At 34.5% G+C, this 25,193-nt stretch overlaps 1 protein-coding gene across 6 annotated transcripts in view; it reads left to right on the top strand.

Moving 5' to 3' along the window:
* The window catches only part of NIPBL (NIPBL cohesin loading factor), a 142,626-nt gene that overhangs the window by 42,913 nt on the left and 74,520 nt on the right, over positions 1 to 25,193 (top strand). For all 6 annotated transcript variants that reach the window (XM_083883843.1, XM_083883842.1, XM_083883848.1 and 3 more), the window contains exons 2-8: positions 5,078 to 5,221; positions 7,075 to 7,240; positions 8,347 to 8,477; positions 11,466 to 11,565; positions 13,169 to 13,320; positions 14,307 to 14,467; positions 17,365 to 17,458. In XM_083883843.1, coding sequence (XP_083739969.1) covers positions 5,158 to 5,221; positions 7,075 to 7,240; positions 8,347 to 8,477; positions 11,466 to 11,565; positions 13,169 to 13,320; positions 14,307 to 14,467; positions 17,365 to 17,458 — 868 coding nt within the window. In that variant the 5' untranslated portion in view covers positions 5,078 to 5,157. The remainder of the gene's footprint in view (positions 1 to 5,077; positions 5,222 to 7,074; positions 7,241 to 8,346; positions 8,478 to 11,465; positions 11,566 to 13,168; positions 13,321 to 14,306; positions 14,468 to 17,364; positions 17,459 to 25,193) is intronic.

Genomic DNA, 25,193 nt, shown 5'->3' with positions numbered 1-25,193 from the left:
TAAATAACTATACAGTAGCTTCATGTTTTCTTGTGTTACTGTTTTAACCTTAGACAGCTGCATTGGGCAGCTGATTAATTAATATTCACTCTTAATTTCTAATACTGACTTTTTCTGAGATTGAATTAGCTTTAAATGCTTTATATTGCAAATGTGTATGCTTGCCCCTTCCCAGATACTTAAGTATTAGATTATGTTTTGTCAACTGTATCTCCTTCTTTATTATGGTTTTTGAAGTATTTTTGAAAGCATTTAGTTCTGGAAACTTACTGTGGTTGTATAAAACTACAGCTCTGGAACAGAAACCAGAAATCTGCCCTCTTGTGGATAAATCTGTATGATGTACCTTAGTCACAGTGTCTTACCTGAATGAGAACTAAGGGATATTAGTTTATTCTCTTTGTGATTCACATTCTTTAAGCAGTTTTTTAAAAACTAGTTTATGGACTGATAGATAGTAGAGATTCATGTAGTAATGAGCAAGAAAAGTGGTTTATTGCAAAATGTAGAAGTTTAAAACTGACCATGAGACAAAGATTCGTAAATTTGTGATTGCAGGTTTGCTGATTTAAAAGAAATGTCCACTCTTCATCTAACTTAAGAATTAGGTAATACATAGTTATATAGATTTAATTTACTTATGCAGCTGAAGAAATCAAAATTATGGTGCTGTGGTTATATCTATATGATATTACTCAACATATAGGAAACTGAAACTGATTTTTAAGATACTTTCATGCTAAATAAAAATTTCATAATCTAAGGAAATAAAACAAGACTATTTGAACTATTCTGCTTAATAGAATTTTTTTTTAAAAAAGCATAGATATCTAATATAGCTTTTCTTTAAAATTAAATTTTAATCCAGTTTTTTACTTCTTGGAAAATATCAGGTCACTTATATATAATACATTATGCATATATAATGTACATAACACATTGATTTTAAATCCAAATATATACTAAGTTAAAGAATACCCTGGAAAATGAGAAGCGAAGCATTTAAATGTACGTAGGAAACTGCCCAATTCTAAAGTTACTTATCTGTGCTTTGCTGATGAGTCTTGTTGTATTACTACATAAACAGATTTTTCCTTTTGCTTTGCTTTTTATTCTTCTCATGCATACACTTGGCAAAGTTGGGGAAGAGCTGGTGTTTTTCTTAGAGGCAAGACAGTTTCTCAGCCAAGAGGAATGTTTCATAAATCCAGAGCTTGTACCTTTATATGATAACCAGTGGTCAGAGTCCTCTCATAATTTAATTGATAGTTAAATGCTGCAATATCTGAAAAAAATACAATTTCAATTTGTTTCTATTTCTTCTTTTATTTTTACAGGATAAATTTTTTTGTTTTGTTTGCTTGGATTATTACTATTTTTTTCCTTTTATGCTTGTAGTTTCCTTTTCTGGATGTCGATGTCTGTACTTAAAATGTTCTAAACTTACTTTCAACCTCTCTTCCTCCCTTAATTTTGTCCTTTTGGAGTAAAGGGCAATATAGGTAATTTTTTAAAAAAGAGAAAAGGATAACTTGCAAATTAACATTTTATATTTGTACTTATTAATCATCATAGCCTAAAGTTTTTTAATATTACTTTCCTCACTATGTTGCCTTGGCTTTTCTATATTAGTGTATATTGTGATGATAACTTTTTAACACATTATTCTTTAGATACGCTGCCATTTCACTGTTTTCCTTTCACTGAGGGGTTCTTTGTGTTGCTTCCTTTGTACATTGCAGTTCCTTCCTCCCTAAAATGTCTTTTGTGGTATCCGTTCTTTCTTAAAATATCAAAAACATAAATACCTATATACTGAATATACAAGACTTCATAAATTTATATATACTGGATTTCTTATACTCTGTCTGAACTGCTACACTACAATCTAATGCATTGGTTAAAAGCCTTCCACTCCAGATCTTTGATTTCAGTTCTTTGGTAGCAGTTTCATTGTTTTTCAGTTAAGGGCTAAAAATGTTACACTATTGTTAACAATTACTGAACAAGCCTGGCAATGGAAATTTTTTAAAAATTTAAAATTATTTTCCGTCTTGACTAATAGTGAGCTGCTACAGTAGTACTTTTAACTCTTCTGACATTTGGGGAATGGAGGTAGGAGAGAAAACCCCAACAAAACTTGTCTGACAGTCAAGCTATTGTTACATGCTCTATTGATGTTTTGTGTGGAACAACCTATACTGTCTTGAGCTGTCAGTCTTTATTTCCCTAACTGCTTGAGATTTTAAAACCTTTAAATGAGTGAGCTTATTGATGTTCTTAGTAGCCTCAAATTTGAGTTGTAGTTTCACTGGATCTCAGTCTCTGCTTCTGGAGTTAAATCCCACCTTGTTTGCCAATTTTATAACAATTTTGCCCTCAACATAACAGATGTAGTGTTTGGACCCAGATGTAACTATGTGGTTTCTTCATATTGTGTTTGTTTTGTAAACTAATCTCATCACTTAATCCCATCAGTCTTTCTTTCTTATTTACTCTCATGTGCTAATTCATTTCATCATGCTTACAAAAACTTCATAATGTCAGAGATAGACTTCTTGAATTGTCATGCTTAGTGCCCAGCTGATGCAGACAACCACATACTGTGCCTTCTGTAACATCTGTACAATCCATCTTTGGAGGAGTGGTGTTGCTTGTCTCTGTTCAAGAAATCGGCAGCTCTGATGGTGAAAAACTCTGTCCTGGTTTTCTTCTCGCTTGCATTTATGTGCCCATTTATTGTTGTGTTAGCGTTGCTCTGTGGCTTTCTTCCTTTGAAACCTTCTTTGACTGCCTTAGAGAGAGCAACTACATCCCCTCTTGACCTTTGTTTTGTTAGTTAAACAAACCAACCCCTTTTACTCTTCTCTTACAAAGAAAGTTTACTTTTCCTCTGCTCACTGCACTTGCTCCACTCTGTGGTCTGCACCTTGCTAGGTTTAGGTTTCTTATCATATATCTGTGGAGAAAGTTCTAATTTTAAGTGTCTGATTTTGGAGGATTTTTTCCCATAAAATGTCTGTATAATTTCCTTTATTGTGGCAGTAATACTTGAATTAGGAATGAACTGGAATTAGAAGTGACAACTTCTGCGTTAACAGCTTTCTCACGTGATGAGGAAGTGAAAGTGAATAGACTTCTTTTTTTCTTATATTTCATTGTTTCTGTGCTACATAAAAATTTCTGATAATGCTGGTTAGTGACGTGGCCTTTCCTTTGATGCAGTTTCAGTCAGGAGAAGTCAATTAGACATGACATTTTTATAGTAAATACAATTTATGTGTGAAAGGTGTTGTTTAGTTTCTAGACTTTGAGTGAAAACTTATATTTTAGAAGTGTGATCTCCTGTGGGCTTGTTGCTGCAGACTCATATGGGACTCTTCTGGAGTATTTTCTTTAATTTTTTTTCAAATTTCTTTTTAAGAATTGCTTATTTGCGGAACTAGGAAATCACTGAAATTCTGTATATATTTGTATTCATTCAGGGTAAAAGCCTTTAGGTATCGAGTAGTACTTGAAACTGCTCTGAGGGAAATTTTCTTCTGGATTAAAAAAAACCCCAAACACACCAATCCACACAGAGTATCTGTAGAGAGTCTGTAGAATTTTCCTTACTTACTAGATTTCTGTATCTGCAATGTACTGTATTTTTAATTTTAAAAAAGTAATTTAGGTCAGAATGAGACTGTGGCAGGTGCAGCAAAGGAAGTCAGCTCACTGTCAGTTCTGTTTAACTTCAGTGTTAGTATTTTTTTCAAAGAACGTGCAGATACCAAAACTTTGAAAAGGTAATTTAACTGACTGGTGAAAACTTTGACCACGAAAAGACTTACAACATGTGTTTTTCTTGTCTTGGAGTCCATATGTACTTATAAGCAGCGATGCTCTATATATTGCTCTATATGTTGCCATGTTGGTGTGGCATGAGAAAGAATGTTACTAAGAAATGCTATTAAGGAAATCATAAAGATCTCTTGATTTGTATGTGTTTTATATGTAATTCTTAAAAATTACAAGGATCTTATGATTTGTATATATTTTGTATGTAATTCTCAAAAATGTAGGCTTTAACTTCAGTATAAGTAAATCATGATTTCAGCATTTCAGTAGATAAGAAAAATGCTTGTGTAAGGACTCTTTACTGTTTCCCAAATTGTCAAGACAGGTGCCTGTCTACAACAGGTAACGGCATATCGAATTCCTTTAATATCTTTAGAAAAAAATCATGTCAATTTCATGTCAGTTTCATCCCCTATATACCAGGGGATTGTAATGTGTGATGTTTGTAAATTTTTGATCATTGGAACTGCAGTTTTTTGGTGGTGTTTTAGCAGTGTGGACTTCCTTAAATTTGAGATCTTTATAATTAGTGAAATCCAAGTGAACTAATTCCTTTTTCTGTAATTGAATATTAAGCGTGCTGTTTTACAGGAAATAAAGGAGCTAGTTCAGTGGTGGCAAAACTTTGTTTCTTCCCCAGGACGAGTAATTGGAATTTCTGTTAGTAGTTTGACCAGACAGAGTTATATATTGAAGAGATATTGTCAAATCAATTTTGAAATAGCTACTACTTTTATAATGTACTTAGATTTTATATTTGTCAATATGTTTAACAGCGCCTTTATTTTTGAAATCTGTAGATAACTCCTTTTAGTTTTGCTAGTCTCTTTATGAAAATGCCTCCTTCTGCATAACAGGAAAGTGAATGTAACAGCTAAATACTTAAACTGGTTATGCATTAAGTGCTGTCACACTTCAGCATGAACTAACAGAGGTTTTGTTAGCAGTTTCTGCCTTGGTATTGTATAACCTCACTAAACTTTTTTTAAATTGCCTTATCTTGTATCTTTTTTTTGATGGATGGGTTGTTTCTGAGACTAGAAGGAGGCTTGCTTTTTATTTATCTAATACCATCTGTTACTTAAAATCTACACTGTTCTACCCACTCTTTAAAAAATTTACTTAGAATGCAGCTAAAGGTAGTATAGTCCGTTTCATTTGTGTTAATGAATGCAAAACTTTTAAAAAGTCAACTAAGAGATTTTATTTGCTTTTGTTCTCTTTGTTTTGTATTTAGTGCTTGGGAGATGGGAAGTAATGATAGCTGGCACCTGAACTGAAATATCTGTGTAGGCACTACTCTCCCAGAACTTCAGGATGAATGGGGATATGCCTCATGTTCCCATCACTACTCTTGCAGGGATTGCTAGTCTAACAGACCGTAAGTACTCTTCTTTTTCTTGTCTTTACTATACAGTTTTCTACCTCTTTGGTAAATATCTGCATTTTCAAAAATATAAAAAGGTTTTTATTTTGAAAGCGCTGACAGTTAAATCAGTTTAAAAATAGACCTGCCATTAAACAATTTAGCTTTAGTTATTGCTTAAATTGTAAAAGTCTGTCCAAGAAAACCATGCACATTTAAGCATAAAATGAAATGCAGCTTAAAAAAAATTTTAAGGAAACCTGAAACAAAATATAGGAATTCATTATTTGTTTGCAGTATCATTTAGTAACATATCTGGGTACCACACAAATAAAGTACTTCTAAAACGTGCATCTCATCATCTTCACTGGAAAGACAGAGACACAGGATTAGATTGATGTGCCGCTAATCAAGAGAGTGATAGAATATACTGAATATACTTGAAACCTAATTCATTGATTTTGAACTAGTTAATAGTTGCACAAAATGACTGCTAGAATAAAAATAAGCAGCTGAACCTGAGTCTTCTTTCTTTGCTGTTCAGCCTGCAAAAGGAGCATATGAAGTGTATGTGCTGACTTTAAGTATATCAGGAAGAGAAAATGCAAGGAGAGAAAATAACTATTTACATTACAAGCTGATACTGACACAAAGCCATATCATTATAATGTGACCAAAAAATACTTTCTAGTGAAAACTTAGAGGAGATTTATTATTATGTAGTGAGATCCTAGAACAATCATAGCAGTAAGAGCAGTTGGGACAAAGAGGCGTCTTATGTAAAGTGTAAGAAAGATTTCAGTTGTCTGTCTGAAGATAATTGGACTCAGTGACCTTAGGTGCTTCTTCTAAGCACTTCAGTTGTTACACTGTTGAAAATTGGAGGTTTTCCAGGAAACACTGGAAGTATATATCCAGCAATTGAATTTAATTGCTCACAGTAAAAAAGGCAGATGTATTGGAGGAAAAACCAACTTCATGTCTTCTGGTATATTCTGAAGTATTGAAGTGGAGGATGCAGGTTGTGTATTTAAATGTGTATCTATGTATGAACATGTATGTCTAATAACAGACCATCAGGATGCAAATAGTGAGTTTCTGGCAATGGACAGTTTTCCAGGATTAAGCATTTGCAGGTAAGGTTACTTAATTGGTGGAAGTTACTGATCAGACTCTGGTGCAAGAGTTCCTTTAAACGCTGAACTGGAATGGACAAGACCAGTTTCCCTGAAAACATGGGTGATGCGATGTCTGAAGGCAGTAAAGTAGGCTAGATAAATTTATGCTACTTTAATCAATATATTCTGCTGATTTTGCTAATTTTTCCAAGTTTCAGGCACATTTAAGGTAATCCAATGGAAGTAATGAAAGCTAGAAATTTTAATATATTACACACTTTTATTTGAATTACAGTTCATTTCTAAGTACAGCAGTGATATACCTTATAAGGAGTAAAAATGATGGAATCACCCCACTTTTAAAGTTCAAAATATGAAAGAACCAAAAAATAGGTTTCACTTAGATTGGGGTTTTTTTCTGAAATTGTTTCTAATGGTTCAGTTAAAGCCTTGGTCTCAGGGATGTGATCAGCCTGGTAACTTGCAGTTAGAGTTAGCTTGTACCATAACATAATAAAGAGCTTAATATTCTGGAATGTTTAGAGAGTCCAGTGTGAGCATGTGGGTGGAAATGTGTGCATTTCTTTGTGTGAATTTAAGAATTTAAAAAATGCAGATGTATTCCCTGTGTTTTAAATCTAGTTGTCAGGTTTTCTTTCTTAATCTCATGAGAGAGTAAGGGGGTGTTCACATTTGTATGTTTGTGTCTCATGAAATGATTCTGAAGTTCTTCCTGTTTTCTAATAACAGTTTTGAACCAGCTGCCTCTTCCATCACCTTTACCTGCTACCACAACAAAAAGCCTGCTTTTCAATGGACGGATAGCTGAAGAGGTGAACTGCCTTCTGGCTTGCAGGGATGAAAATCTGGTTTCACAGCTTGTCCACAGTCTCAATCAGGTGTCAACAGATCACATGTATGTATTTTGAACTTCTACATCAGGTTACTCCTTGAAATCCAAATTAACTGGATTAAGAATGGTGTTTGTGAGAATATGAAAATTAGAATATCCAAGTTTTTCCTTAGGCTTGCTTAGCAAGCCTCCAATATAAGATTCAGATGTTTCAGTCAGACAGCATTAATAATTGTCCATCAACCCTTATGCATAACTGTGGGGGTTATTTTACAGATCTGATGCTTATTACCTTCTTGATAGGTAAGAGTACAGACTTGGTGGTGTTCATTGTGCAATACTGATTCTTTCAATGTCAGCCATTAACGCACATAGACAAATTAAACACCCAGAAGAAAATCTTTGACACCTGTGTCAGTTCTGATTAGGTATTGAACTTAAGTAGTTTTAACAATTGAGACATCAAGTATGCTAATGTATTATCTTTTTGTTATTTTTTTTATTTCTCCCTGGTGTCCTTTAAATTGTTTTATGTTGACAACCTTGTAGTTTCCTTGCTTGTTTTGTTCAAGTGGAAGTAACTTTTTTAAGTCCTCAAAGCATACAAGAAGTGAGTGCACAGATGCATTTATAGAAAATCCATTCCATTTCTTTATGGTTCAGAGGGAATCCTGTGATCTCAAAGATGTGCCAATATCCCCTTTCAAAATAACAAGATTTTCAAAGCATTGGGTTGAAACCTGAATGTCATACATTCACGCATATGTTATTTTCACTCCTGCAGTAATATGTTCTTGATGTTATGCTGAAACATCCTTTTATAGAGAAGATCATGATATAAAAATGTGCCTAAGAAACTTCTTATGATAGTCTTAAACTGACAGCCTCATATATGTAAGAACTTAGTAACCAAAAATGACTGTGAGGACTTGTAGGAACATTTCTCCTGCCATTCCTTAAGGAAGAGAGTGAAAAAACTAGAGGCAAGGAAGCAGTGCTTTGCAGACTTGATTTTTCCTATATTTTAACAGTAAATTGTCTTCTTTCATTTTGGTTTTGGTTTTTTTATTTGGTTTTTTTGGTTTTTGTTTTTTTTTTTACTTGACTCATAGTTTCTTATAATTTGAAAATGCATTTGCCTCTTTATTTGCTTACTTCCACAATTCCAGAGAGTTGAAAGATAACCTTGGCAGTGATGATCCAGAGGGAGATATACCAGTCTTGCTGCAGGCTATTCTGGCAAGGAATCCTAATGTTTTCAGGGAGAAAAGCATGCAAAACAGATACGGGGTACAAAGCGGTAAGGATTTTTGATTATCTATTGATTAATTTTATGTTGTTCTGTAAATCTAGGGGCTGATACTAACCACAAGTATATTTGGAGCACAACTGTTGCATTTATGCCTTGCCTTATGTTTGATAGTGATTTAAAGCTATCTACCTTAACATCTTCTAAGAACAATTGTATAGTAAAAAAGAAGGAAAATAAAAGCTACTAAGTTTTTCTAAAAAATGTTTCATTTCATCTCAGAGTTTAACCTCTAGAATAATAATTGGATTTTATTTTGAATTTTTTATGCCTGGATTCATATGTTTGTCTTGGTAAATAATTGGAGTTGAAAATATATGCATTGATCTTACTGAAAATCTATATGATTATAGTGTATGATTGCAGTGAGAGTTCTTAGCTGTTCTGGAGTAAGGAATAAAGTTGAATGAGGCATCCTTAACAGCTCCTCCCTGCTATTCCTCATCTTAGAAATTTGTGATGCCCTACAGCTCTGAGCTATTTATGAATTTTGGGCAATTAAAACCTTATGCATCTTTCCATAAATGTAAATTGCTTTGGTAATGTTTTTACATTTATACAAGAAGTCAAGTGCACTTTTGCTTGTAAATGGAAAAAAATTCATCTATGCTTTTTAGTAAGAATATATATCTAACTGAAAAAACACCTGTTGTTGAGCCATCCTAGCACAAGCATGTATGCTGCTGTAATACAGTTTAGTTGTACAAGAATTTTTATGTAACTTTGAGTTATGATTTTATGAAGTGCATTCTTTGTCATTTGGTAGAAATGCTAAAATGGATTTATGCATATCACTGTTTTATAAGAAGAAAAACTGTAATTTTGGGCATATATGTAAGGAATCTCATTCTAGTAATGTTTCTAGTAAGATGTTTTTTCTCAGTGCTATGTAGTAATATGACAACAATGTAAAACAGTAAAAGATACAGTACTGCTAATGGCCACTGACTAATTTCAAAACCATTTTAGACACAATGTTTGGGGCTTGTTTTCACTTCTTTCTCATTATGTCATTATCCAATATAAAGTTAACTATCTGAAAACTTTGGAAAACTTGTTCTTTTTGGTTTTGGGGGTGTTTAGTTTTGTTTTGGTTCTTTTCTTTTTTTTTTTTTCTTTACATTACATTGACTGGGTCTTCTATGTCTTGCCCCTGCCCCAGCCATCCATAACAGAGCTAGAGAAGGGGAAGCTATCCATCAGAGATTAAGTTAATTAGAGGATTTTAAAAAATTGCATTAGAAAAATAGCTGTATGTTTTCTGTCATTCTTCTAACCCAGAAACAACCACATCTATGATTGCATGTTTTAAATAAGGGAGGAGAAAACAAATAGATTTTTTTTTCAGTCCTTAAAAAAGAGCACTCTAATTTAAGCACAAAATTGAAACTTTGTCTGTACAATTCATGCTGATATTGTTATGTTATGTCAGCTTTCTGTACAGGAATGTTAAGGTTAGTTGTTTGGCTGAAATACTGTAGCTAGCTGTATTCAGAGTGGCAGTGAGATGTGAGGAGGCAGTGGGCATGCTGCATGCTCCCATCATTAGTTTGGACACTGTAATGTAGTCTATATTGAGATATAGAAATATGTAACTTTTTTCAGCACAACGCAGGACTTTAACTCTTGTTTAGGGACAGTATTAGTGTGCTCAAGTACATGGAATGTAGCATTTACCACCTACTGGGAGGTAATAATGGCTTAATTCCTGAGGGATGATCACTCTCTCTGCTGAAGAAAGTGGAGGAGAAATGAGGGTGACAGGGAAAGTTTCTGAAACTAGTTTCGCTTGTGTGATTATTGCAGTACTTGAAATTGGTAATAGCACCTGTAGGATTAACAAAAACATTCCAACAATTTCATATTGGAGACTTCTTGTCTTACTGTCTAAAATACTTGTACTATTAATGAGCTTCTACCTAAGGCTATAAATCACTTGCTGTGGCTTCCCAAGATACTGTGTGCTCATGAGTTCTGACACGGTTTTAGCTGTAAGACATTAAATTCTGTCACTAAAATAACTTCAAATTCATTTACTTTTTTGTGTTTCTATGTCACTTTTTCATGTACTTGTTAGAGTATTTTTTCTTCCTGTATTGAAGAGGAAAAAAATTCCTTTAAATTCCCCTTTATAATGATGTGAGTCAGAATAAAGTAGAATATTTGAGTTGGAAGGCACTACCCAGCTGCCTGACAACTTCAGGGCTGACTGAAAGTTCAGTCAGATTTAGGGCATTGTCCAAATGCCTTTTAAATTAGTTAGTTTCAAGAACAGTGAGACATTTGGCTTGCCAGCTGGTTCAACACTTGAACTTCCAACACATGACTGTGGTTATCTACTAGCTGTGGGAGCCACAGTCAGGATATTGGTTCTGCTTTGCAATTGAAATATTTCAGCCCCTTCTTTGGTAACATTCTCTCTAAGCTTAGTGGAGATGGAATAGAAAGCTTTTGTCCCCAGATGGAAGGAGACCACTAAATACTGGAGCAGTGAGAATATCTTGCAGCACTCAACCCAATTGCTATACTTGCTCCAACAACTGAAGATCAGTTTTCTGTGTTCTTCTGACTTGTGAATCTGCCAAATCTTTTGCTTTTTGGCACAACAAGTGTTGTACACATCATCCTGGAGTGCAGAATATGTATGTCCTGGTTTAAAATATTTCTTTACTCGTAGATTTTGACTTATGAAGCTCTAAGGAAGAGTTGAAGAAACTACTGTTAACATTTGTAACTGACTTGGCACAACTTTAGGGAGTGCTTTTTTATGTCATAATGTAAAATGGACATCATACGTGGATTCAGTAATTTTTTTCTAATTTTTTAACAGTTATGGGCAGATGATTTTAATGTCAGTAAATTTTATAATGTCGTTAAAGTTCATAATCTCATTCTATGTAATAAATTCTGAAATGAGATAGTTCATTGATTGAAAAGGAAATGCATGTAAAGTAATGCTGCTGTCTTTTTTTTTAATAGGGATGATGATGTCACAGTTTAATATTTCTCAGAATTCCATGCGTGGTAGTCCTGCATCTTCCAATTATCAACAAACCACTATCTCACATAGCCCTTCCAGGTAATCCTTTCTAAGTGGGATGGGGAGGGAGTGAACTACAAGTTCTTCCTACACTGACAGCCAATTCTTGTTGCAAATATGTAAGTGGAATGTGATCAGTGTCATGACAAATTTGGCATTTGTCTGACAGTGGGGTAAGTTTCTTCGTGTGCAAAGAAATATCTTTCTGTCAGTGAACTATATTCTACAATCCCTGTATTCTAAGGATTCATAATGAATTCTCCTCTCTCTCGCTTCATCCCTTAATTTGGCCAAAAGTTCTATCTTCCTAAGGAGTCCCTCTGCCTTCTGTTGCCCTCTAGTTGTCTTCTACCCATGTCAGAGGCTGAGACTGGTGGCAGGAGGATAGGACAGAATAGGCTGGTATGTTCCAGCTTGTCCCAGTACTGGTTTAGCAGAGTGGTGGGAAAGAAGATGTGTAAAAGCATGGAGTACTACTGTAACAGTTGTGCAAAAGACTTCTTGCAGAAAGATAGGCCCAGTAGTTTGGCCAATCTTCTAGCAGAATCCTAGTCAGATTTCTGGATTTTTAAGTTTTTTGAATGTTTGCAAATATCATTTACCTACAATTTAGGCTTTTGTTAATATATTAAAGAACTCTAGACTAGAGGAGAGACTTCTGCTTGTAGTTTCAACCCAGGTACTGGGCTTTAACAGGTTCCATCTTCAGTTAGTAGATATCATTATTAAAATAAACTGATTTCAGGTTTCAGCTCAAGTTACTGAACTGGGAAATGAAATGTTCTGTGTCTTCACAAAAACCAATACACTTTTTAACTTTTATATCCAGAAGGGATATCTAAAAAGGTTGTTTAAGTTGTGAATATTACGATGAATAGTACAGAGTTTTCTTGAAATCCTTGTGTTAAGTACTTCGTGGTTTCTTTCTATGGAAGCTTACCTTCATGGAGTTCCTGTTTAGAACTGAGGGTTGTGAAAGCTTGTAATGTGCTTTCTGATGTATTTATTTGGTTATTTTAATTTTGAGAAGCTCATATAAGAATGTAATTAATAATGTACATGTATTATTGTCACAAGTCAATGTTATTTTTATGGCTTCCTATCTGTAGAATGAATCTAAGATAAAGCCAGTGAAAGAGAAAGTTGTAATCAGTGGACTTGGGTCAGGTCCTACCTATGCCTATAACATTCCTGCATCTTGACAGTGTAGCTCTGTTACGTGGAGTTATTTGGAACCTTATTGGAAAGTAAAGAGTAAATAGCTCCTTGTTAATCCTGTGACCCAATTGATTAAAACAGCTGCTGTCAGTTTTATTCAAACTTCTGAGTTTAACTTTTGGAAATTGAAGATCTGTTTTCCATACCTATTTGTGTCATTGTTTCCTTTCCCTAGGTGGAGGTCTTATGAATGCTTTTTATTATCTTCTGACTCCTAAGTAACATTTGCAGTTAGGGAAGTATAGATGGCTTAAAATACTGCTTTTGAAGGAACTTCTCGATTGTTTTGGGGGCTTTTTTTATCTTAAAGAAATTTTCATGTTTTGAAAGTATAACTTCGAAAAGAAATAATGAATTTGTCTGTATTTGCTATTCCAAATTTTAAAAACTTAAAAACTTCTTTTCAATTTCATTTTCTTTTTAGCCGGTTTGTGCCACCACAGACAAGCTCTGGTAACAGATTTTTGGCACAACAGAACAGTCCAGTGCCTAGTCCATATGCTCCTCAAAGTCCTGCAGGATACATGCCGTATTCACATCCTCCAAGTTATACAGCTCATCCTCAAATGCAGCAAGGTAAGTCTGTCATGTTTATTTTATTCTTGTATTTCACGTCAACTTTGCTTTCATGTGCACATTTCATGGGTTTCTAATTTCTTTAAAGGGGTCATATGCTTAATGCAGATCTTTGAGGCAGGTATATTTAAGCTTTGCTTTTTTGGTTGTAAAGGAGTGGTGACATCTACTTCGTTTTAAAAAAATTAAATAGAAGAAGAAAAGGTAAAACACGTTCATGTTGCAATTCTCCCCTACTTATGTCTAATTTGCTTTGTTGCTCTGTATATGTGACAATAAAAATAATCTGAACAGTCTAGAAGTTGTATTTGTTAGCTGTGAGCATCACTCACATATATATTGGGGAAAATCTCATTTCTGCCAAAGAAAAGTTTTCTTAATTTAAGATTAACTAAAGTTAACTTTAGAGATTCTTTAAGCCTTACTGGCCCTTTTTAGTGTCAGATTAATTCTAATTAATACACTAGAATTGTGCTCAATTACTGCATATAGTAACAGGCAAAGATGACCTTCCGAAAAAATGGATTTCTTTGTTCTGCCCTTGTCTAAAAACAATCCTGAACACATGATCAGTATTAAGGTATCTAGGGCATTTCTTTGTTGGTAAGTAGAATTCTACTGGATTCTTTAAAATACTTTTTTCTTAAAGTTTAACATTGTGCTTAGAATATATATACAGCTGCTTTATATGTGATTTTGTATGTCTCGTGAATACCTTGAAAGTTACTAAGGTAGTGAATTCAAATTATATAGAAGGGAGGAAAGTTTTCTGTAATCAACTTAAAATATTTTAAATCCTTCCAAAAAATCTTACATAAAGTATTTTTAATCAAGGTATTTGTGGCAAGTTGAATTCTTGTTCAGATTCCAGACCTCTTGCATCCAACGTTTTAATATCCGCCATTAGGGTGTTTTCTCTGAATCTTTTCAAGTTTATGACTATGTGACTGTATCAATATAGTTACTTACTTTTTTTTATATTTCAGCTTCCGTATCCAGTCCCATTGTCACAGCCGGAATGAGAAATCTCCATGAAAATAAAGTTTCAAGTCAGTTGTCTGGAAATTCAGCTAATCATCATGCTGATAATTCTAGACATGGCTCAAATGAAGACTACCTACAGATGGTGCACAGACTCAGTAGTGATGTATGTTACCTAAATCAATTTATTATGATAAAGCAGGTATTTACTATGACAAAGCAAGTATGTGTTTAACTGCCTTAGATATTTTATGATGCTGTTGATGGATAAAACCACTGAAGGTAGATTTAAATTTCAAGTGTAGACTCATTTGAAAAGGGACAGACTTCGAAAACATAGTACATCCTCAGTGTCTGGTCTAATCGGAGAAATGCTAGACATAAAAAATAGTAAATGTTGTAAACTTGCATGCTAATCCTTTTGTGCACTCTCTTAATGGTGCATATGTGTTACCTGTGTTTATTGTACATTAAAAGGTAATTACACCTTTTAAAGATCATTTTAGAAACTAAGATGCAGAAAACAATTTGAAGAACTTTGAAGTTTTGCATCTCTGTATGTATAATAATTGTAATGTTGCAGCCTTTTCTACTTTGGAGAAGATCTTTATGAATGAATATTTTAAGAATCATAAAACTCAAGAACTTAAATTATTTTTATTCATTTTAGGATTTTATTGTTTTTCAAAAGCTAAAGCATTGCGTATCTCTGAAATACAAAATCTGCAAGTATACCCTGAAAGGCTCACTACACATTCACTCAATTTAAGTACAATTTTTTTGTAAACTTGAGAGCATTCCTAGAACATAATTCATCATTTGGTGATGCTCCAAACTTAAAAAGTGTAAATGCAGATTTCTGAAAATTTGTCAGCTGTGGTAGGAATGACATCTCTACCTGAAATGTCATATACCTAGTTAGTCTATTCAGTTAATTTAGTAAAAATTGTCTTTGCCCATGTCCTTGGCAATCATGGTTAAAGATCTTCGCCTCACTTAATAAAACATATTTGATAAACTAAGTTACACGATAAGTTAAGTTAGAAGTTAAGCTTATTTTTCAGTATGGGTGTCTTTTTGAGATTTATTACAAGTCAAAGAAATGTCAGTTTGGAAGAAAAATATCAGTTCCATAATTTCAGTGCAGTAGCTAAATGAGTAAGTCAGTGGGATATCAGTTCAGTTTCACTTAAAGTAACAACATATTCTTTTGATAATGAGTTCATTTTATTGTGCTGGTCTGAATATTAAACTCCTTTGCCCATGAGAATTTCCTCAGAAGGCAACAACTCTTTTTCCAAGCATTCTTGCAAAAAATAAGTGTAATTAACACCACAGTGTAAGTTTGGGTTTATTGTGCTGTGAATGGAAAGAAAAAAGAAATCTAATGTAGTTGTGTGATAACTGTGTGATAGTTTTTTTACCATAGGTGGTAAAACTGATGAAATCTGATTTCTTATGGATTTGTGTTCTTTGAGTTGTAATCACCTTAAGTCCATAAACTCAAACTCTTTCCTTTTCCCTTAGCTGTGTCATCTACCCCTTCACAAGCCATAGCCTGTAAATGGCCCAGTCTATGGCTATACACATGGAATTTTGCTGCTTGGCCATCATCAAAGGGGCTGTGAGATTGTCCATCTGTGCAGGCTGCTTTCTCCCTGAAATACCAATTTAGCTTTCTGTCTCACTGTTGGATGCTGATTTCTTTCATGCAGACATGTAAAAACATAATTACGGTTTAACTTTCTAACATTCTGTTAATTGGGTTTATATTGGTCAAAAGGTTAAAAAGTGTTTGTCAGATAGACAATTCAGATTTTTTTTTTTAAAAAAAAAAAAAAAAAAAAAAAAAAAAAAAAAAAAAAAAAAAAAAAGGAAAGGCTATTTTCTTACAATTGGCTATATCCAGATACCTCAACAAGGGCCACATTAGAATGTTAACTACTGAAATAACCAATTTAATTAGAAAATATGAAATAACTTAGAACTTCTTTGGAGACTTCATTTATTTATACGACTGTACATTTTGGAAGAATGACATTTTTAGAATTTGTGTGTCATTGTAGGCATATTCTCTTCATAGATACAGAATTTGCTAGCTTTTCATTTCCCCAAACATTCTCATAGATAAAAAACAGTAGTTGAAGTGGGAAATACCAGTCTATAGTTGATGTTTAGTTGGGGCCTTGTGCGAATGAGTAGTCGTGACCAGCAGAGGGCTTCACAAAAGCGTTGGAAAAACTCATGTAAAACTCTGAATGGACATTGAAATAGTGCATTTCATATTTTATATAAGGATAATGTGGGAGTAAAAAATACACATTTACATTGCTAAAAAGTAGAGCATGGACATCATTACATTGCAATTAGTATTATGTATTATGAAAACATGTGTCAGAAATTAGTAATCGCTTTGGATCAGGTTGGGGAAGTGCTTCATATTGCCATTGTTTCCCGTTTAACTCTTACAAGCTAAAATCACTCTGGCTGTGTTTTACATGAGGACAACCCAGCTGCTGTAATGGGACCGCTAGAGATTCTGTTCTGTCCTGGCTTCTGTATGCTGAGGATATAAATACAAAGTGTTACTTTGTTGAACTGTAAGAGCAAAGTGGCATTCTAGATAAGCTTTTAAGGGTAGATTAAGTGAAAAACATGAGTTTTGAAAAATCTACATTTTATACTCTAGTTCTTCCAAATGGTGTTATATAAAGGTCATGCATCTGCTCTTCAGCTCTTTACTATGAGTACTTGCAACAAAAAGTTCTAAATGGAATCTCAGTGTAAACCCAAAAGTGCTTGTCTAACTAGAAAAAGTACACAAAGATTTATTTTTGTCTGCCTGTTCTGGTTATGGATTCTTCTTAGGTGTGATTGGAGCATTGCTTATATTATAATCTAATAGCACTGTAAATTACAAAGATTTTAATGTGACTCTTTTCCTAGTATTTCTTGTATGTCTTTTTGTCCCATCCATTTTATCAATTTATGTACTAATTTCAGTTTTTATTTTAACAGATTTTTATATTCATATGTTAACTTATTTTATCATTCTTACTTTAGGATGGTGATCCTTCAATAAGGAATGCTGCGTCTTTTTCCTTGAGGTCACCACAGTCAGTCTGCTCTCCAGCTGGAAGTGATGGAGCCCTTAAAGGTAGTCTAGCAGTCATATATATGTCAATTTATTTTCCCCAGTTTTAAAGAATAGAGAATTTAAAGAGTTATTTAGTTTTCCCTCCTTTTGTATTTAAATAGTACTCGAGATTATATCATTAAGTTTTGGATCTAAAATTATTTTGAGCCCTGATGCAGAAGAAATTTCTGATGGTCTGAATATTAACTTATCATCCTTTGAAATAATGCTGAAATTTATGGAGGACAGAAGGATTTAAAATCCTTTGTGATCTGAGAATTAAATTCTTTATAAGAATTCAGTTGCTCTACATAAGAAAAGTTTTAAAGGCAGCATTACAAGTATTAAATCCTTAACCAGCTCAATGGTGTTTTAATATGCAAACTTGTCTTAATTACAATCACGAAATTTTAAAAACGTGACAATAAATACTGTCAATACACATAGCATAAATGAAGCCTGAAAACCTTAGCTGTGGAGAGATACAGGGTGAACTGTCTGTCAGTTGAGAGGAAACAGAAAAAAATCTGCTCAAAATAATTATTTATACTAAAACACACTTTGTAAGGTGGGGGTTGGTACATATTCTTGTTAATTTTCTTTTTCAGTGATTGTTCATTTAAAGGGCAATAATTGAAAAATGAAACAGTACTTTCTTCTCCATAGACATGAAACAAAAAAATAAGTCTTACCGGGTGATCAGTTTAGGCAGAGAAGAGAACAGAATATGGTGGAGATTACAGAAAAGGTGAAGGTATTATGCAGCCTGGATAAGAGACATGTTTGTCAGGGGTGGACCTCAGGGCAGTCTTTCCATGCCTATGAGGAGATTATCAGGAATATCTGAGTCAATCTTTTCATCATTATGGAAGAAGGATGAAATACAATGAACTTAAATTTAAATAGGTTCTAACTAGATCTAAGGAAAAACTTTTTCACTATCAGGACAGTCACACAGTGGAAAAGGATCCCCATAGAATCTGTGAGTTTTCTGTCCTTGGGGGTTTTCAGGATGAGGGTTGAATAAAACCTGACACAATGTGTCCCTGCCTTACCCTGCTTTGAGCATGAGGGTGAACTAAACATCTCCTGAGGTCTCTTCCTAACTGAATTATCCTATGGCTCAAGTGGCAGATGAGAAGTATGTATAGGATGCCAGGAGCTTCAGTATTTCAGGAGGTCTTGTTCTAAAGGACTTCCTGTAAGACTTGTGTAAAGGTAAAGTTTTTTTCACTCTTTGTCAAGCTTATAGGTTTAACAAGGTTGTGGATCTAAGTTAACCCATTCAGATAGGTGATTATCACTCAGTCAGACACTATTTGATTTTTTTTTTGTTAAAGTTGCTGCTGTTTCAATTGACTGTCTCAGAACCTAGATTTGAAGGGATACCTTTTCAGATTATTTCTGTAAACAAGCTGATTGTATAGTTCAGATTGTAATGTTTCAGCATTAGCATTGAAGTGCAAGAAGAGCTTTCTGATTTATTTATCTCTATGTTAACTTTACTTTTCCCTTTGATAAATTGCACAACTGAAATACTGCTGTTAGTGGTGTTACCCTTTTGCCCTCTAAGACATTAATGAACCCTGATTGAGAGAACCAGTTCTTGATGCTTCATCTAGTATTTTGGAATTGTATGGAAGAGGTGTAAATAATTTCAGTGTTGTTAAGAACATGTGATCCCCTACAGGGAATTTTTGGCCTATGATTTGTAGTGAAAGTTGGGATGAATACAACAAGTATTTATGAACTGAGCTTTTTTGCTGCTCTCTTCTTAGTCCCTGAAAGTTTGGTTAGCAGGTTACAAACCTTGATGAAGAAAATGAGCAAAATATTTACCATTTGTCTGGAAGGACAAGAAAAATGGAAAAGGTGACCAGTCATAATCAGAGAAAGATCTCAGGAAAGTTGCTATAATGTCTGAGCTTTCTGATATAACATAGAGGTTTGAGGTGTTCACCGAAGGTTACAGGACTCCTGGAGAAATGAAGATCATGATTGTACAGTCTTGAATTACCTTCACACTGAGTGTAGCCGTCTGTTTGACAGAATCTGAATGAGAGAGATGTGTTCTTTGCAACACAGGCAAATATTTTAGAGGTGGCAGGACTTCTATTTGTGTTTTGGGTGGTTAGTCACTTAATCAATGGAGTAAAATTTCACTTTCTTTGCTTTGCTTCTGCTTCACTAAAGGTACAAGAGCAACTGAAGTTAAATCCAAAACTTTTTTTGTTTTAGCTATACAAACATCATAATGCCTCTGTTTTCATGCTGTCATCTGTTGCCTCATCCACTTTTAAAAAACTCGTTCTATGAATAGATTATGGAATATCATGGAGTGTTTTCTTCTTACTGATCTCATAAAATATCCTCTGGATTCCATTATTGAAGAATAATATAATCAATCTTCATATTTTGAATATATTATTTTAAAATAAGAATATTTTATCAGTTCTACTTTTCTACTGCTATGGAACCTCACTTTTTTTTTTAATTCTTAATTTTTTCTTATGGAAACTTCTAAAGAGTTGGATGAAGGAAAGCCTTTCACAATGTTTTTAGACCATTGCTTTATGAAAAGGTGTGTTCATATTATTTACAGTCCTGTTTCCATACAGCTTCCTAAATACTTAGGAGAACATCTGTAAGGACTAGCAACAACTCTTATGAAATGATGTAATTTTGCACTCTTTTCCACAAATAGGTTGTATTCCTGCAGAAATTGTTAATGTATGTTTGATTATTTTCTGAATAATTTGGAAAGATCACATCTGTCTTCTTAGGGTTTCACAGAACTTCTTGAGAGAGATTGCACTACACTTGGTCTCTGAATATAGACTAGATAACGAGAAGAATTAGGTATGTTCTCAAATCAGTAGTGTGGACTTCAGTGCTCTCTCTTCAGTGCTGCTTGTGAAGAAAAAATACAATCTTCCCATCTTTCTTTCAGAAGGAGGGCAGAAAAAAATTATTCAAGGATTTTTTCCTGATAGTGCTAAAATAAACATTCATTCTTGTTTTTTTTCCTTCAACTCTTAATTTTTTATGCAAAAAGGCTCTGAATACATCCATTCTCAGGTAGAACAGCCAAAGCTGAGTTTTTCATGAGGCATTTCAAACTCTGGGTAGTACTCTTCCCTATAAACTGTTGGAAGAGCATGTGGAGAGTGAATGCAATCTGTCCCTAAAAACTTCGCAAATGTATGTTCTTTATCTGTCTCATATGCTATCCTTTTAAGTTCGAATTTTAAGTTAAGTTATGCTGTTTAAAAATAAGTGTCATTGTTGTCTGCTGATCTAAATAAGTAATATTTTCTTTATCTCTAATGCAAAATTTGGGAAGCTTTCCAGAGGAAGATTCTAGGATTTTAGAAAAACCTGCAGGAAAGGGCTTGAGGACTTGCCATCTTTTTACACTCAAGCTGGCTGAGCTATAGCAGTATCCTCTCAGTACCTTCCATATATTTTAGAATATATGAGTTTTATTTAGAGTTTCCTTGGCTTTGCAATAGAGGTTATTCAAATTCTTAGTGCTAGAAATCTCCTGATGTTTAACCTGAATCACTTTTGTTGCAGTTAGTCATGATGCTTCTTGACTTCTTTCCAATGGGCAAAGAAAAACAGATCACATCCTTTTTCTTAATATCAAACATTTACTTATCAAAGAACATTATCACGTCTTGCTCTAATCTAATCTACAAACTGAACAGCACAGTACCTTTACATAAGTCATAATTTCTGAGCTTCCAATTGTCTTTGATGTTTTTACCTGACTTCTAATTGGTCTACATATGTCTTGATGTTCTACTGTCCTACACATCGATACATCTCTATTTGACGATTTAGGATGAGTAGTCAGGAAAGTACTGGAGGCTACTTTGTGTGATACTACTCTTGTATATGCGAATATAGCTGCTCTTTGCTGATAACTCAGATTTATATTGCAAGTTGTTTTGAACATTCTACTGCCTTTCTGGAGAGCTTGTCTATCTGCCTTTTATGGAGGAATGGTCTTCAATTATTATGGTTTTCAATTCACAGATTAATAAGAAGTTTGTGCTTCTTGTCACTGAATTTGTTTTGTATCAGAAAGGTACGCAAATTAGCCAAGAAAATTTTTGATTCTGTTTTTAAAGCAGGGATTGGCCTCTCAAAGATTTACAACCAAAAGCAGTAATGATACTTAGCTTAATACTGTAATTCTCTTACATGAGAAGATATTACTGACAGATATTTTAAACTATTATTCTTACGGCAGTGCTCTGGAAAGCTGCACTTCTTCACATATACTCACTTCATTTTTATTAAGAAAAACTGATTTTGTGTCAGCATAGCTTCACAGTAGAGTTTACAATAATTGACATATTTTTGTGTAGATTACGCTAGATTAGCACTCTTCAGCTTGTTAGTGAAATTAATATGAGAAGCTGTACAGAAAGCCATGCTAGAGTCCAGGTATGGCACTCAACTGTCTTCAAGATTTGATGATACTTATTCTTAATAAATTCCTTTTGGAATACCATTTCTTTGTTATATCATTCTTACAGAAAAATTACTCTAGTGTACTTAAATCATACAGACTATTTGTTGTACTCTGCGTAGGCCTTTACCATACTTTTGAAGAGGCTGTTTTTCCCTTTTTGAGTCTACTGGAGGAACAGATTCTCAAAGTGATTGTTACCAATTTTGAAGCTGGTGTAGCCAGAGTTCCAGGATGAATTTGTCTGATCTCATTTTTATGAACACTTTCCTTTTATGTGAAGGTGATAAATAAGATCACGTTAAGGGGAAAGAAAAACAAAAAAGACACACTTCATTTACACATTTTAACTGCAGCCTCTTAAAATCTGTCGGTAATAGCGTGTTCCTCGGGGTCTGTAATCACAAGGTTTCCAACAAATGTCATTGCGAACACAATGTGAATGTCTGGTTCTCTTCTCCTACTTCTGCCCTCAGAAACTTGTTTATAGTATAATTACTCATGTGTGAAATCTTAATAATTCACATGTAGCACATGTACATTTCTTAAAGCCTCTCTTTCCAAAGGCTTTTCCAGTAAAATGTCTGGAATGTTGTGTCCAGGTTTATACACCAATTTGTGTATACCTATTCAAGTCATGTTCCAGGAGTGGAAGATCACTTTCCTATGGATTTAAAAAAGTGTAGCTCTTGAACAGTCTTGAAGTTTCTCTCCAGTGTGCTATGAACCATGTACTAAACATTATTCTTCATTTGTTCTCTAATAGTTTTTCCAGCTTTCATGGTTAGGGAATGGTACTTCTGGCAAAACAGGGGTAGGATGGGTGAAAGGCTTTTATCAACATCTGAGAACCTTTTCCTGCAAGCGAATTAAAGAAATATGAGGATAATGTTTCATGTGACCCTTTGGAAGTTGTTACTGTAAAAGTGGAAAGATTATTTTTTAATACTGAAAAATATGTGAGTCCTAACTTCCTGATAACCTTAATAATTGCTTTTTAACAATGTAGATCACAACATAGAGTGTAATCAGTGGTATGACTTTGCCACATCATCTTTGAAAGGCAAATGATATGAAGAGACTTAGAGATGATCAGAGGAAGTATCAGAAATACTTAAAGAAGGTGTGAATATTGTGGTATGATTAGCAAGGACAGACAAAATGATAAGATGGAAATGTTAGTGATGTGTGCAGTCTCCTGGACAGAAGCTTCTCTATTTGCTATCCAAGCTAGTGATACACAGTGAGCAAGTAGAGCCAGGGTAAACAAACCAGAAGTAGATTCAAAAAATTACATTTTAAAGAAGGCTAAGTCTCTGTCAATGCAATTAAATTCTTTTTATAGTTGATTGCATTTTATAGGATTTGATAAGATACCAGTCAAGAATCACAGAAAAAAAGATGTTTGCGAATTGCTACAGCATTTGATAAAACTTCAGTGCCATCTACCACTAGGAACCAATGGAAGAACTAAGAAATGTAGAGAACCAACCCTAGGATTATCATGGGTGGGTGGTCAGAATGACTGTTGCTGAAAGACTAGAGAGGTATTGTGATGCTTGTGTTTGTTCTCTGTAGAGACCTCATTTCCTATGATGGTACCTGCTTGTCAGCTGTGTTTGGTGTTGCCTGGTTGACTATCAATATTTGCTGTTTAGTAACAATATAGTGACCTTCCTGAATCAAGAGAGAATCTCCTTTCATCTCAGAAGCTGTACATATTCCTGCTATATAAAGAGAGCACACACAAAGTTCTTTTAATGATACTATCTCTGGAAAATCAACTACAGAAAGTCAGATTTATTTTTTTCCTGAATTACTGCCGAGGCTTAGATTTAGACTCAAAAATTGTCTACATATTTCTCTGTTTGTAAAGATTTGTAAATTTATTGCATTGACAGCATTTTGCAGAACAAACCTTCTCAATCTTGGAATCCCAACTGGTTCAGCAAAACTAATCACAGTCGTCTATGTATTCTTTAAGTTTGAGGCTTTGGGTTTTTTTCCTGCTCTTCAGTCTTGGTAAAGATATTTATTCTCAGATGTATAATGGCCCAAGACTTCTCCCATAGGAAATACTCCAGCCTGACTCTGACCATTAATAGACAAACTCTCTGTAAAATGGGTATAGTTTTCATAGAATTATTGAAGTTGGAATAGATGTCCAAGGTCATCTCTTCCAACATTTAAAGAAAAAATATCATGTCAACTAAACCCTAGTACCAAATGCCATGTCCAGTCCTTTCTTGAGCACCTCCAGGAACAGTGGCTCCACCACCTCCCTGGGCAGCCCATTCCAGTGCTTTCAGTGAAGAAATTCTTCCCGAGGTCCAACCTGAACCTCCTCTTGTGCAGTTTGAGGCTGTTTCCTCGAGTTGCTTGGGAGAAGAGGCTGATCCCCACCTGGCCACCACCTCCTTTCAGGTGGTTGTAGAGAGTGATAAGGTGCCCCTTGAGCCTCCTCTTCTCCAGGATAAACACCCTCAGCTCCCTCAGCCACTCCTTGCTGGACTTGTGCTCCAGCTCTGTTGCCCTTCTCTGGTCATGCTCCAGCACCTCAGTGTCTTTTTTGTAGTCAGGGCCCAGAAATGAGCAAAGCATTCAGGTTGTCTCTTCATCAGTCCAAGTACAGGGGAACAGTCTCTGCCCTGCTCCTGCTGGCCACATTATTGCTGACACAGGCTGGGTGTCATTGGCTTCCTGGCCACCTGGGCATATACTGGCTTTAGTCTGAAGTCTCAGTATTGAACAGAATATGCTGTGTGTTCACTGTGTAATATCTGTTCAAAACTGCTAAGGTTTGTGATAGGGTGAAACTGTTCAAGAATGCTTCATATTTTTCAGGTTTTTTTCACCTCCATACATAGACATTGTAGCTTCTGAGCCTCCTTGTTGGCAGAGGCTTAACCATCATTAAACATCTCAGAAATATGTGAAATTATTGCTGGAACCTTTTCTTCTAAAATGCAGCTTATAGGCCTTACTATCAAAGCGATATTTAGGAGAAAGATATTTTCAAATACTTATTCGTAGTGCTGCCTAGGAGAGGCAAAACTTTACTTTTGTTTCTTCATTTACTGGATTCAATGGAATGCAGTGAAATCCTTCTGGCCTCCTCAAGTCTATTCAAAGATAAAAAGGAAACCACTTATCTGTTGCTTCAGTCCTACTTTTCAACATGAGAAATGCCAAATTAATACCAAATCAGATCTTGTTGTATTTATTGAGAAGGTTAGGACAAGGGAGAATCAAATCTGTCCCCTGTGTTTAGTAGTG

The sequence above is a fragment of the Zosterops lateralis genome, assembly GCF_965231275.1.
Source record: "Zosterops lateralis genome assembly, chromosome: Z".
In the NCBI taxonomy this organism is placed as follows: Eukaryota; Metazoa; Chordata; class Aves; order Passeriformes; family Zosteropidae; genus Zosterops; species Zosterops lateralis.
This window is presented reverse-complemented; position numbering and strand designations above follow the sequence as displayed.